This window comes from Capra hircus, chromosome 16, assembly GCF_001704415.2.
Source record: "Capra hircus breed San Clemente chromosome 16, ASM170441v1, whole genome shotgun sequence".
Taxonomy (NCBI): Eukaryota; Metazoa; Chordata; class Mammalia; order Artiodactyla; family Bovidae; genus Capra; species Capra hircus.
In genome coordinates, this window is record NC_030823.1 from 36,807,821 (window position 1) to 36,823,897 (window position 16,077).

Consider the following 16,077-nt stretch of genomic DNA (forward strand, 5'->3'; position numbering starts at 1 on the left):
CTAAGCCTGTGTACTCTTAGAAACCAGGTCAAGGCTCTATTTTCTCCTGGTTAATTGCAGCAGAGGAAGAAGTATTTACAAACCACTTACTATGCTTCTGTTTATCTTTCTATTGTTAAGGTTAATTAAGAGTTTAAAGAGAGGTTTTAAACTAAGCGTAAGAGATTATCTCCCAGTTGATGCTGAGTTCCTGATGTGAAATGCAACATTAGTGAAATGCAGATAGTTTCAAATTTGATCTCTCTAGTTAAAGCAAAAACCTTACCTAAATATTCTTTCTGTTTGAAATCAGTTCCTTGAAAGAAATGCCATAAATGCATTTGGAAATTTCTTTTAAATTCCCCATTATGAAATTAGCCTGAATTGCTTTGGTCTATGCTTAGGAAATTGGAAATTACTATTGCTCTTAGACATAGTATGCTTTGCTGATTTCAAAAGATTAGTCCTATTTGTGTGTCCTTTTTAAAATTTGGACTCCTCTCCCAAAGGATTTACTGAAAAATATATTTTGCAGACCATTATAAAATCACATATTCTTTAATTTTTTAAGTAAGTGAAAGATTGCTTTGGTGGGTTTCTTTGTTTTTTTGTTTTTTTTTGATAAATATTGGTAGCTCATAGACTCATTAAATGGTTTGGGAAATGGATGTGGATCAGAGCTTGAAGTCTCTGGTTTGAATTTGGTCACAACCAGGAAGTTTAGCTCCTTTTTATTTATTCCTGGATCCTAGTAAGGAACTTTTTTTACCAGCTGTAATAACCCAGATGGCTGTCATGTGGTCCTTACCAGCGAGAGACAGAGCGCAGTATCCTGCATAGTGGGGATGAAAACCTTAATATTGGACTAGATTACTTGGACCTCAGCAGAAGTTCAAATCCCATGCCTGCATTATACATACTTTGTATATGGGCATCTAACTGAAATTATTAGCATGCAATTTATGTATGCTTTTTGGGGAAGTGTTATATTTTAATTTGAAAGATTGTGTAGAAATACTAGATACACTTTAAAAAAACACTCATAATTCCACCATCTTGAGATAAGTATTGTTTATTTTTGCAATTAGAGTTCAGTATTTTATATAGTATAGACATAGTGTAAATACTATTTTGTATTCTCCTCCTTTCACTTAAAATCATATAACCTAGTTACTTCTTATTCAATTCATGGTATACTTTTATATCTTTTCTCTCTTAGACACAGAGTTTGTTAAAAATAATTAAAAATCTCACAGAATCTGACTGTTCATATTCTGTATGAAGAATAAATTAATCTCCAGATTTAAGTAGAAAAATGATGGTTTAAACAGTAATTTAATCAACAATTATGTTTTTGACCCAGTGTTGACTGAAGTGTTTATATTTTGATTAATTTCAAAAAGTGGCAAAAAATTATCTTGTTCCTTAAAGATATTTCTGCTGTGTTTAGAGCCAAAATACTCATTATGATCTCACATTTGAAGCTTGGTAGGAAATATAAGTGTTTTTAAGGAAATATAAAAGAAAACCAAGTGATGAAAAGCAAAGGAAATGATAGATCTTTTGTGTTATGGAAAATTAACTCGCTATTTCTGTTGGTACTATTATGTCAAATTAGTTATCTCACATGTGACATTCATTAAAAAGCATTTCTCTTGGTTAATCCTTGGATGCTTCTGTGTGGCAGCTTTGTCCTTGATCTGGTTCCAAAGAAGAGACTGAACACTTGCCTGAATTTAAGCCTTTGGCACGCAGAGTTAGAGCCAGGGCTCATGAATCCTGTTTCTGTCTAATGTATGAGGCCATATAACCCTACTTTCATTCACATTAAATCTTACTCTACTGAAAATAGTAAAAAGAGTAAGACTGGAAAGCTACATAATCATGCCTGTTTGATTCAGGATTTGTCTCAGATGTGGGAAGCATGCCTGCCACTGAGGTCCATGTTCTGGAGTGTGTGGGCATTCCCTGGCATGAATGAGACATGCAACCCAGGGGCTGTGAGGAGACAATTTTGCCAGAGAGGACAGTTTGCTGACTTCCACAGCTTTCCCCTGGAAGAAGCGAGGAGGAAACCAAGTCTCAAAGCAGATAGCTTGTGTATGGTCAGAATTATAACATGGGAAACAGCCAACACTTTTTTTTTTTTTCTGGGTGTCTTTTACATCCAGAGTGGTGGTTATATAATTAATCATCCAAACTGGGACACTTGTGAGAGTAAAAGGGGGGTGCTATTAATAATGACACGAGGACAACAGGCCTAAACTGGGATTGTCCCTGGCAAACTGAGACATATGGTTCACTCTATTTATAGCATGTCCTGACCTCCTTCATTACCTCGAGGATATTAGAGGTGATGATGTCAGGCAGGCAACTGAGTCGCCCAGAGTAGCAAAGTAGTCCCTAACTGGACACTACTGTCTTGGCAGGTGTCTTCTTTCTCTACTCAAAGCCAGTTGAAAGAAGCTTGTCTTCAGCGCGCATACCCACTGCTTTGCTCAGAACTGTTTCCTTAGGCAAATGAAAGCACACACAAGCACCAGAGTTATTAGGACTCCTTGACTTGGACAGTTTTGCCTCTTGGGCAGCAGTGATTTACCAAGTCCTGGACTTTTGACTGTTGTTTTGAATGAAGTAGTCAAGAAACCTTTCCTCAGGGACATCCTTTCCTGTGAAAGATAAAGAATGGTCTGGCTCTGCAGTACTGGTCTGGAGTGCCATTTCCAGAGGGAGGGCTGGGCTTCAAAGGGAACTAATGACAAGTGAAAGAGAGGCCAGTGATCCTTATCCACGATTTCCCTCCCCCAACCTTCTCCTCCCCTCATTTGATCGTGGTCACAGTGCTGCCTGACATCTGCTGAACGCATTTGGCTCATTTCTCCCTTTCACACTTTCAAAAATAGATCCTCCTCCCTCCCAAGATGTTGTTTACACGAGGGGCTTCATAACGGATTCTAACGGAAGACACTGAAAAGGTAACTTGTCAGAGGGGGAAGAGGGTGGCTGCTGGGGGTAGGGTGTAAGTGGGAATTAAGTATGTTCAAGAAAGCGGGGCTTACAGTCCTAGAAATGAAAGCAGTGAGGTCTTCCAGTGGGAAATACTATTGGAAACCAGAGCTGCAAGAAAAATACGTCCATAGAGTTCAGGGTAGGCTGATAGGCTAGAGAAGGACTCTTCAAGGATTACTAGGCATATGAATCACCTGGGATCATGTTACAGTGCAGACTCAGATTCAGTAAGTCTAGGGCAAGACCTGGGAATTGTACGCCTAACATGCTCCCATGTGATGCCCAGGCTGTGGACACTTGGTACATGCTTTGAATAGTGAGGCTTTAGGGGATATAGGACAGAGGTCAGAAGAACTATGTTCTTGTCCTGGCTCTTGTTGCTCTTCAGGCCAGTTGAGTCATGAATCTCTTATGTGCCTTGTATCTCTAAGATTGAGCTAGTAAGAATTTCCCTATTACGTATCACACAGGGGCGTTTGGAACCTATGGTTAAGCAACGTGCATTTCAAAAAGAAAAACAAAAATCACTGAGATAGCAGAAAGATGCAAGACTTCATATATAACATTTTTAGAGGAAAAATGTTTACAATGGCAGATGGATCACTGAACATGCAGTGCAAACTGAAGTCTTAGTAATGAAATATGGTCCAAATGTGTCTACTTTAAGAGCTAAATGCACATTTAAAGCGGTCAACTTCTGAGTTTTAAAAAGAGAAGTTGGAAATGATTACTTAAATTACAAAAGATCACTTCCCAAAGGATTTATCGGGTCTCTCTTTAAAAGTTTAAATTCCCCTAGGAAAACTCATATTGAATTTTATTAGATGGAAGCACGTAAACCTCTGTTGTTCTTGTACTGACAACAGAACAAACCCAAGAGATGATCTCCAACGTGTACACATCACAAACAGACTCACAAAAACCTCAAGCTCTACAGCCTTTGGAAAAATCTGAGAATCCCTAGGATCTCAGAAAGACACACAGACTTCTTGGGCTGACAGATCTGTCTTTGGGGTGAATTTTTCCATAGTTTGTTATCATTTGTCCGGAAGGATAAAATAGAAAACAGAGTTGAAAACTGAGTCAGGTATTATCCACCCCCACGCTCAGCGCTCCTTAATTGTTTTGTGATTGGTGGGATTGCATTCTGGGTGACTAGAAAGCAGAAGGGGAGATGTTCATAAGGTTCCTGGCTTCCATACCATGCATAGCATTTTCCATACTTCCTTTGGTGTTTGACAGCCGTTTTAACATATTATTCCTTAGGACAACCTCTCAAGGTAAGTCGAAATTATCAAAAATGATTTGTCCCCCTGTGAAAACAGAACTCTAACCCTGCTTGTGGTTAGCATTCTGCTGTCTATGGCTGAGCTCCATCTGTTAGGAATCTCCAAATAAGGAGATGGAAAAATTTCAAGCTTACTCAAATGTGTCAGCTCTGTGCAAGTTCCAGAGCAGATTTGCTGAATCAACAGATGGGATGCAAGTATTTCTTTTTCATCTCTGATTCCTCAATGCCTTTTATTCATCAGTGTGATTTCTTGGTCACGGACACAAAGAACTTTACATTCTTAAAAACCAAATAGAAATGTTGCTTTGGCCAAATGTTATAAAGCCCAGTCTTAGTACTTATCTCATGTCTCCATCTTGTTAGAGGAATAGGCAGAAGGTAAGATCAACGGGCAAGATCTCTAGGTGTCAGTAAGCAAGCTCTTTGTGTTATCATGTGCTTAATAAATTAATTAGTTTTAACCTCATCTTTTTAGCCCAGGAAGCTTAATCCTGTTTAGGAAGGCCATGATCTTAATGGCTCCCAAAATTTGGTTGAAAACAGCTTATTAACCTTACCGGTTTCTGTCTTGTGAGAAAACATTTCAAAGTTCTCTTTATTTTCCTAACACAGAGCTTCAAAAGTTTTGATGACATGGAAAACAGGTGGTCATGAACAATCTTTTAGATTGGCAGCCACTCAAGGCTTTCTTGCATCTGTTGTTACTTTTGGAAGTGGGTCCTTTCCATCGTATTTCTAAGGCCTTTTAAAAGAATGACTTAGCTGTTTTTAGATTAATTTTATCTTTTCTGACAGTAACATGTCTTGACTGGCACTGCTTTGTCAAAGGACTGGTCCCTACTTGCCTAAATGGCACTTTTAATTTAGATTGAGAGACTAGACTCATGTCAAACTACTGGAGGGAAAACAGACTCATTTTCTTTAATATATGCACAAAATATCGCTGAGGTCTCTGCCTATACAGTTGTGTATTCTAAGCATTTATTTAGAGGCCGTGAATTCAGACAGTCTTACTTCTTATGGCTATGCAATGCTGAAATGTTAGACCAATTTTTGAAAGTTTATAACTGTTCTAAACATTTATCAAGTGAAAATCTTATCACTTATCAAGCATCTAGGATATTGCAAAACTCATTCATTAATAGCAACTGCTTTTTTTATTCAGATAACCTTCTAACTTGAGAGCTACCTATAAGGCATTAACATGGTCTCAAAACACAGTGGTGTCTTTATAAAAGAACCACAGTACGATTAGACAAGAGTGATATTCTCAACTCTGCAAACAAAGCCTATTGTTTAAGGAAAGGTGTCTCAGTGAAAATCTAGTTTCCCAGGTAAAATACAACTCCGATTTCACTAATTTTGGTTTGAGATGGGAAGTGGATCAACATTGATCTCATCTGGAATATTAACATTTGGCTTGCATTAGAGAGAGAATCTCAATATTTCCAAGAAATGTGTTACCATACTAAGTCTTCAGACTAGAAAACCAGATGACACTAGTAAATTATGAAGTTTACAGCAAAATTGTTGTATAATAGACAAAATTGAAATCACAAGTACAACAGACATTTCTAGAAAACAGTAACAGCATCTTCAGCAAACTAATCGCCCACAGTTCTAATTCCCTTTGTCAACTAAGGAAAATAGACCACACTCTTGATTATCAAAAGAAAGAGAGAATCTCTATTAAATGAGACTTTCCTTGTTTAGAATCTCAAAGGATGTCTCAGGAAACTGAGTCAAATTCTTAAAAGCACAGTATTCCATCTTAGCCATATTTCTAATTTGCCATCAGAGAACCTTTTCTCTTTTTGCTGTTTCATGAAATTTTAGCTTCCTGTTTTCAGAAGCCATTCAATTTTATTCTCAGTATGTAACAAAAAAACAGATAACTCAAAATCCCAGCATATCGCCTATACATTTAAACTGGTACCATGTATATCTTTAGGACTTAATTCTCTCACAGAAATCTGGCTAAGAAAGGCTGATTTGGTTGATTTCATAATATACAACTTAGGTTCATTTTTTCTTTGAAATCTTAGATTTCTGTATATCCTAGAAATTTCTCAAGTATGTGATTTATGGATTTGTATTTCTTTCTGATAGGGTCTTGAATGGAAGCATGTAATTCATATAGAACTTAAATGATAATACGTAAATGGATTTTGAAAATAAGTGAAACTTGGTATATTGTAACAGAAAAAAAAAATGTGTCCCATTTTAACAGGTTGTTCTGATTATTTTTTTTTCACTCCTAATTAAAACCTACTGAATTGAGACTGTTTTTCAGCTGTTGTCTTTTGGTAGATAGTGGTTGAAGTAATAGTCTCTTCAGTAAATCTAACCTGCACCAATATTTATTCATTTTTTGGTTACTGTTAAAAGCTATTTGTGGTGGATTAAGAATATGCCAAGAATATGCAGTCATCAGCCCCTGCTTGTGATATGTCCCTTCTGATTTTTCGCATCCTAGTAAGATACCAAAATTAATGGGAAGGACTGGTTCCTTAAAATCAAAGTCTGTTGGTAAAATACTTTTAGAAATCTTTACTCACAGCAGGGTGACGGAGATCACTGATACTGAGCAATAATCAGTTTAATCATACAGTACCTAGATATTTCTCAGTTACTTATCTATTCACTAAATACTTTCTTGAATGCCAAATATGTGCTAGATATGGTGTTAGCTCTACCTGGAGGCACAGTGGTGAACAAGGCAGATGTGGTGTCTCATCTATGGAGCTTATAGTTGAGGAATTAAAACAAGTGCTAAAAGGAAAAGTACAGGGTGCTATAGATGAACCTAACTTTGTCTAGACAGTTAAGATCAGGTACCCAGAAAGGAGTAAGGATTTTCATTTTCAAAAAAATGAAAGAGTGTAGTATTATTTTGGAACCCTTCCGAGTCTTCCTCTTGCGCTAGGACACCCATATAAACACTCACACACATACCAGGGTTATAAGGGTCTTAAATTAAGGATGTATATTTCTAGTAGGACATAATTATAATTTTTAACCCAGTTTTCCTGGGTTAATTGCTAGTAACTGAGCTGAAACAGGCTATTGTGAGTCTTGACTATAATTCTTGACTCGAAGTCTTGACTACATGGTGTCCCAAATAAGTATTAATGATATAATCTTCCTATTTGTAGAGTAGCTTTAGTTTTTTTTTCTCTTTCTGGTCCAACACTTGATCCCCAGAACCACAAACTCCTGTGTGGCTGACAAAATTGCACAGGAACGCAGGCACCAGAAGGGCACATGTCATTCCATTTATAAGTCTATCTCATCCCAACCCTCAGTTGAAAGGTATTTTGCTAATCTTAGAAACAACTAGAAATATGCTCATTTAATTAAAATGAGTTGTTCCTTTATGGCTATTTAGTATCAAGTAATAGATACCTTGCATCCTAGTCTAAGAAATCTTTACTTTTCCTTTTAAAGAAATTCTTGGATGCAATTAACAGAAAGCCACCAATTACAAATTTCTGCCCAGTGGTATTCCTAGGTCTTAATTATAGTCTCTGACTTTGGGTTTTTCTCTGCAATAAGAACAGTCAGAAACAATTACCTCTGAGGTCAGGAATACTGAGACTGGATCATTTGCTAGTTTATACAGGGTATTTAAACATTTCCGAAATAGTGGACATGGCATGCGGCGTAAGCTGCTCAAGTACTTTTGAGTATATAAAATCAAGGCCAATAGGGATGGAAACTTCCTGATTCTGCAGTACTTGGTACCATCAACCAGTGGATCAAGAAAGCCAGAGAAGTCATCTTAGGTTGTTTAACTGGTTCTTCAAGGAAACTACTTAATATGGTATTCAGTGATTATCTAAAATGTGTTAAAATGTTTTAGAATTCAAGTCAGCTACCTAGAGTGAGGAAGGCAAAATGCCCTTTAGTTTCTTTTCCCAAATGCCTCCTTCTCTTCCTCCTCGCTCCCAGAAACTAGTGATGTAGGCAGGACAAGATTAAATACTGTTTTAATCGGTCAGCTGATGAAACACCTGTTATCCACCATAAGCAGCTTTCTTCTCTCACCCCAGAAATAAATCATTACTCACTGTATCCAACACAGAAAATACTTCCCCCCTCACCTTGTTCCACTCTCCACTGCTTTCCCCTGCCCTTCAAAACACTTGCCACTAAGGACCTTCAACACACTAAGGGCCTTAGACTAATGAAAACCTGGGGCTGTAAGGGACCTCAGAGGTCATGTAGTCCAATCCACCTGCCCCCATCCTGAGAGTTGCACCCATCTGGGGCACAGACTTGCGACTTCATGAAACTAATGCCTGTTATTCTCCCTGCTCTCTCCTTTGTCCCTACAGCGCCATGGCTACTTATTCTGCCACATGTGCCAACAATAACCCTGCACAGGGCATCAACATGGCCAACAGCATTGCCAACCTGAGACTGAAGGCCAAGGAATATAGTTTACAGAGGAACCAGGTGCCAACAGTCAACTGAGGAAAAAAAATAATTAAACAGGCCTAAGAAGAAATCAAAAACCATAAGACACCTATCCTGCTCTGTCATTTCTACATCTGCTGGAAAAATAAATAAATAAAAACAAACAAACCAAAAAACCAGAACTAAACTATTGGGACCATGGCAGAGAAAAGCAGGAGAGGAGCAAAATGAAAATTAGTTAACAAATGTTCCTCCTCCCTCTGGGATACCACCACCACTTGTTTCTGTGTGTGTTAATTTTGTTTTTCCTTCCTTCATATGCTTTGCTTAATATACTCTGAGCTTCTTCAGTTAAGTTCAGCCCACCCCCCCCCCATGATTGTATAGGTTTTAAAAGAATCGACAGCAGCCAAAGAAACCATATATGTATATATATATTCAGAGTACTTGCCTATAGTCTCCTCAGTGAACCTCAGTGCCTTACCCCATCCTTCTTCTCAGTTCTCTGATCAGAAGCTCTAGGAACTTCTGAAAAGCCAAAGTCTTTCTGAAGAATTGGTGCCAGACACAGTTCCCTTGCTCATTGTCTCCATCTGTGTTGGTCATGGTAAGGTTATTCCATCAGCTGCTATGGGGGGAAAACAAAGCAATTGTATGCAACATCTGGTCACTGCCCTGTCTAATCCAATGTGATTGGCTATGTCTGGCTAATTCTACGCTCTAAGCTCTAGATTTAAGCTCTAAGCAATAGAGGATAATATCACCTCACTACTACCCCTCACCCCTATCCAAGCAAACAGCCATCTTAAGTTAAAGACATTTGTTGTCTCTTGAGTAATTTGCTAACATAGGCTTATTTGATAGAAGACTTATTTTTCACTTGAGAGAGGAAGAGACATTTCTCTAGGAAAACAAACACTAAGTTGTGAAAGGCATGGCCTACATCTCTTTGGTGCCTTAAGGGTAGTCAGATGCACACTTATATATATACTGTATATATTTATATATTATATATATATATATATATATAAAATATTCTTACAAGCTTGAGTTTGCAGTTTCTCAAACACTACCAAGAGCAAATTTCACACCATTGCCAATGTCCTTATTTCTACCGTGGTTAAGACTTTTTATTAGGGATCTTGTTTCCTTTCTTTCTCTACACAAAATTATTACTATGGCCACAGAGCAGTTGATAAAGCAGCTGTTTGAGAACAGCTGTAACTTTCACATTAGTGTTTTAAATACATTAGAAACAATCAAGGCTATGAAAATGTCCTTGAGTTTGGCACCTGAACTCTGGTGAAATGCTGATACATACTAAACAAGCATGAGAATTAGACTTAGCAGAGGAAAAGCCAGTTAGTTATCTGTCCTTTTCCTACTCAAGAGGAATAGGAAAGATACATGATTCAGTGAAATACTTAAAGGTTTATCTAAATTCTAAGAATTTGAAAGGCAGTTGTTGGCTATTTGTATCTTCTAATCTATTGAAATAAAGTTTAGTATCTAGGGCTGGGAGCCAGGACTGACTGATCTTTTGTTTCTTTCTCTTTGTTTCCACCCATGCTTTCGTAACTTGTCAGGTAGACATGACCAAACCACACTATCATGCCATGCCTTGGTTTACCTTTTTTTGGTAAAATGGGTTTAACAATACTTACCTACCTCACAGGGGTGTTGTGAGGCTCTAATCATTTTCTCCTTCATTCTTTCCTGTACTCTCTGTATGCCCAGCACTTTGTAGCCATGGGAGGGACGGGACTATGAAAGTAAACTATGTTAATAGAAGGCTATGGTACCCAGAAGCCTTGTTTTCTAGCAAGGAGATGCTACCTTGCTGTAAATACTTATAACCTTGCATTTGGAAATGAGAAATAGGCTTATATTTGCAGACCTCTCAAAAACCATATCATTTGACCAAAAAATAACTTGAGACACACAGAACAGACATCTCTTTGACTTATATTTTCATCTTGACCAATTTGGATTTATAATAATTTTTAAAATTAGTCAAAAAGTTTTAGATTGATTTTGGCCAAATATGCCAACTGTGAGTAACAGGCAAGGATTTGGGATTTAGGGTGCACTTTCAGTACACATTTGTGATTTTCCCTGGCATATCAGATTGAACTAATGGTGGTATTTTCAGTCAAATAGTCATCAACCTGAAAATGTATGTCCAATGTTGATTCTAAACTTCCTTTAAAGAAGGAAGCCCATCTTATATGCATTTGCTTTCATCAACTGATTTCCTCTTCTTTTCACATACTATTAAGTCATTTCTTACTGAATGGTTTATGTAGGCTGGCTGAACGACACATGTTACTGCTTCCTAAAGTATTCTTCAACTGATTCTCTTGTCCCACTAGCTGCTGAGGATTATCAAGGTTTTATCCTAATAGATTAAAACATTTTTTGTGAAAAGAGTGCAGTCCAAGAAACTAGTGAACCTTTGCAGTTTGGGGAGAACAAACTAATAGAAGATTTGGGGTGTATAGTGCAGGGAATCGACATCATAGGTGAAAAGATTTTGCTAAAAATGGGGGGAATCTTAGAAGAGGGAGTAAAGAGATAGAGGATCATATAAAACAAGGTCATTTGAAACTTTCATCCTGACATTCATTTTGAGTGGTAAAGAGAAAAGCCTGAACCCCCATAACCCTAGTGCTGGATGAAATTAGGCAGTGCCTGGGCAAGTGCTTGCTGTCCAGGAATATAGAGTAATCAATGCTGTCAGCCATAGGAGATTTTATTGCTAGTGAATCAATACCACAAACATTAACTATGTAAGGATCTGATGGAGAAATGTACACAGGGTACCAGCACTCAATTTTTTTCATTCATTATTGATTTAAAAAAAATAGAAGTTTCATATGTGATTTGAAAGAACAGCATTCTGGCTCCTAAACCAGGTGTGAGAGGGCCTCAGGGCCACGAAGTTCAAAGGCATAGCCCTGTTCTTCATCATCTATACCCAGATAACAGATGAATACATGCCAACCGTCTGTGTTCCAGTCCCTCCCCAAACAAGACACTGATTTGTAGAGTACTTGGCAGGTTAAATCAAGCTGGAAGAGGTGACTGGATAAAAAAGGGAATGACATTTAGGGTATAAAGATCTCATAAGAAATGTAATATGTAAATTATATCTTGCTTTATGATGTAAAATATACATTGTTTGCGCTAGAATAGAAGTGATTCCTTTTCAATAAAAAGTAAGAAGGATACAACTATGTCTGCTGAGTCTGATGGTTCTTTTCCCTTTGAAATTTAAAAACAGATCTGCTAAGATCTAAGACTGCATTCAGAAAAAAAGTGAAGGTAAGAGGAATTTCTGAACAAGATAACTTCTTAGAGTATAATAATATTTTCTACATATTTTGTTTGTTTCTCACAGACAAAGACAACAGTAGGAGAAGGTGGGGGCACTTTTCAGTAGAATGGGTAAGTGTAGAATGAACCTTTAAGGAGAGTTTGGCTATTTTTCACCCACCTCTTTAGTATCCACAATAATGTATATCATTAGACAAAAGAGATTAATAACAGCCTTTTCTTTTAGAAAGAAGAAGTAACAAAGTAAAATTTCTTAAGCACCTATTGTTACAGTATTGAGTGTGTAGTAAGTGGGGGAGGGGTGGTAGAAAAATGAAATAGGGAAATGAGGTTTTTTTCATACAAATTAAAGTAAATCTGATTTAAATGGCAAATATATCATGAACAAATTTATGCAATAGAAAGTGAAGTTGCATCCGACTCTTTGCGACCCCATGGACTGTAGCCTACCCAGGCTACTCCGTCCATAGCATTTTCCAGGCAAGAGTGCCAGAGTAGGTTGCCATTTCCTTCTCTAAGGGATCTTCCCAACCCAGAGATCGAATCCAGGTCTCCAGCATTGCAGGCAGACGGTTTACCCTCTGAGCCACAGGGAAGCCTATAGTTCAAGACAATAAATGTGTCCAAGAAATAAAGCAGATGGGAGTTCAGAAAAGGAAGCAAGAAAACACTGAGCTGGAATGGGAGAGAGTTTCATTGAAGAACTGGGACTTGAGTTTCTTCAGCAAGGATCTGGGCAGGAGAAGGGGAGGCGATGGATATCAGGTGGGAGGAGTGGTACAGAAGAAAGGATGAAGGGAGGGATACAAGAATGAGGAATTTGTGTTTCAGGACCATGGCAAGATGGGCCTAGAAGGGATGGAGAGCTTATTTTGAAGCAGAGTAGAAGAAAACACTGAAGACTGAAGTTGATTCTTCATCTTGCAATGCATTATGTGTCAAAGGAGTATGGATTTTTCCTCAGGCCATCGAGATTCACTGAAAGTCTGCAGGATTGTTGTGGTAAAAGGATGGAGATGAACTAGAGCAGAACAGAAACTGGAAGCAGAACAGATAGAAGAGGAACAGAAAACAAAAGATGCATAGGAAACATCTTGCAAGGAAAAAATCAACCGAACTTCATGATTGGAGAAAGAGACTGGAGTGAAGTAACCCTGATTTGAAACCTGGGCACGAGGGGGATGAATCACTGACAAAAATCAGCAAAAACAGGAGAGGGCCAATAACAGGAGAAAGGTATACTGCACTCTAAGGACTTCCCTGCCAGTCCAGTGGTTAAGGCGTGACACTTTCACTGTGGGGGACATGAGTTTGTTCCTTAGTCAGGGATCTAAGATGCCACATGCAGCATGGCATGGCCAAAAAAAAGAAAAACCTGAAATGTAAGTGTTCAGTACGTGAAGAAGTAGGGCTTAGAACTGAGGTCAAGGGTGGAGACAGAAATTTGGGATTCATCTTTAAGGAAGTGACACCTTGAGGTCTGTATGAATAATTCTTTGAGAAGAAAGAGTATCATTGTGACTCAGATAATTATTTCAGTAAGTGCCTTTTGGAAGTAGTTAGCCCAGGGAGAAAGACAGGACTTTGAAAAACACTTCCAATTAGGAAGAGAGCTACTGAAAGCAATTTACAAGGAGCTTTTTAAAAAATATGGGAGAGCTCAGCTTTTTTGTTATCTCAGATTTAAGAAAAGAGAAGTTTTTAAAAAGAAAGGAATCACATTTCTCTAATAATTAACAATGTTGAGCATCTTTTCATGTGCCTCTTGGCCATCTGTATGTCTTCTTCGGAGAAATGCCTTCTGCCTATTTTTTGACTGGGTTGTTTGTTTTGGTGCTGTTAAGCACCATGAGCTGTTTGTAAATTTTGAAGATACCACCTCACACCAGTCAGAACAGCCATCATCATTAAAAAAAAAAAAATCCACAAACAATAAATGCTGGAGAGAGAGTAGAGAGAAGGGAACTCTCCTACACTATTGGTGGGAATGTAAATTGGAGAACAGGATTGCGGTTCCTTAAAAAATTAAAAATAGAGCTACCTTATCACTCTGTAATCCCACACCTGGGCATATATCCAGAGACAAAAATTATCTGAAGGGATACATGCACCCAAATGTTCACTGCAGCACTGATTACAATGGCTAAGACTTGGAAGCGACCTGAGTGTCCATTGACAGAGGAATGGATAAAGAAGCTGTGGTACATACATACAGCGTAATATTAGCCATTCAAAAGAATGAAATAACTCCATCTGCAGCAACATGGATGGACCTAGAGACTGTAATACTAAGTGAAGTAAGTCAGAGAGAGAAGGAGAAATATTGTATGACATCCCTTATATGAGGAACCTAAAAAAAAAAAAAAAGATACAAATGAACTTACAAAGCAGAAAGAAACTCACAGACTTAGAGAACAAATTTATGGTCACCAGGGGGGAAAATAGGGGGAAGGAATAGTTAGAGAGTTTGGGATGGAGGTGTACACACTGCTATATTTAAAATGGGTAACCAGCAAGGATCTACTACATAGCATATGAAACTCTGCTCAATATTATGTAGCAGCCTGGATAGGAGGGGAGTTTGGGGGAGAATGGATACATGCATATATATGGCTGAGTCCCTTCGCTGTTCACCTGAAACTATCACAACATTATTAATTGGCTATACCCCAACACAAAATAAAAAGTTTTAAAAAATAAATGAAAAGAAGGGAATGCTCAATATACTCAAATGCTGTAGAGCAGACCAGCTAATTGGAGATAGAGAAAAGGCCGTTGGATTAGTGATTTTCTAGAGTACAGAGTACTTGAGTGCTGGAAGAAGGTACATTGTGGCAAGTTATGGTAAGAATAAGTGCTTGATAAAAATGGAAGCAGTGGTTATATACCAGAGGCCCCCAAACCCCAGGCCTTGGACTGGTATAAGTCCATGACCTGTTAGGAAGAAGATGTCACGGCAGGAGGTGAGCGGCAGGCGAGCAAGTGAAGCTTCTTCTGTATTTACAGCTGCTCCCCGTCGCTTGCATTACTGCCTGAGCTCTGCCTCCTGTCAGATCAGTGATGGCATTAGATTCTCATGGGAGCGGAACTCTACTGTGAACTGTGTACATGAGGGATCCAGGTTGCATGCTCCTTATGAGAATCTAATGCCTGATAATCTGATTTTGCACTGTGGTGAGCAGTGTAAGTATTCCATGTAATAATAATAAAATACACAATTAATATGATGCACTTGAACCATCCCCACCCTGCCCTGGTCGGTGAAAAAAATTGTCTTCCACAAAACTGGTCCCTGATGCCAAAAAGGTTGGAGAGCACTGCTATAGATCACTTGCTTGAGATTTTTGGCATTGAAAGTGTATTAATAAGAATCCTTTCAGTGGCAGGTGGCAGAAGCCTATCAAACTAGTTCAAATTACTCAGAGCTTTTCTTAAAGGACACTAGGGTTGCCTACTGAACCCAGAGAAATACTGCTGGAGCCAGAGTAGCTCTTGGGATCCCAGACACTGGAATGAGGCCCATACCCTTAGGCCTAACAAGATCCATACACCTTGCTCTGGGTCTCACCAGCACTCCTCTGACTGTGCAAAGAATCTATGGGGCCAGATGACTGTGCCCACCTGGATTCTGTATCTCTCATTGCAAACCATCCCTCAGGCACTTGGGGTTTAGAAGTTCCTTTCCAAATGATCTGGAATCCACGTTCAGGGTTTCCATTAGCCCCTTTCCCTGGGACGACTATTTGTGGGGGTTGGGTAGATAGCTGGTCCTCGGATATGCATGCTGCAGTTATTCGCAGGTGGCTCAGTGGTGAAGAATCCACCTGCCAATGCAGGAGACACAAGAGATGCGGGTTCGATCCCTGGTTTGGGAAGATCCCTTGGAATAGGAAATAACAAGCTGCTCCAGTATTCTTGCCCGGAAAATTTCTTGGACAGAAGAGCCTGGCAGGCTACAATCCATGGGGTCGCAAAAGAGTCGGACACAACTTAGCGACTAAACAACAACAATGCATGTCTACTTTTGGTGCAGGATGGGGCTG

General features: G+C 38.7%; 1 protein-coding gene across 2 annotated transcripts in view; it reads left to right on the forward strand.

Annotated features, from left to right (window-relative positions):
* The window catches only part of PRRX1 (paired related homeobox 1), a 78,236-nt gene extending 66,300 nt beyond the window's left edge, over positions 1-11,936 (forward strand). The window contains exons 4-5 of one of the 2 annotated variants that reach the window (XM_018060295.1): positions 2,883-2,954; positions 8,617-11,936. In XM_018060295.1, the coding sequence (XP_017915784.1) occupies positions 2,883-2,937 (55 nt within the window). In that variant the 3' untranslated portion in view covers positions 2,938-2,954; positions 8,617-11,936. The remainder of the gene's footprint in view (positions 1-2,882; positions 2,955-8,616) is intronic. The other variant, XM_018060294.1, reaches the window with a different exon arrangement.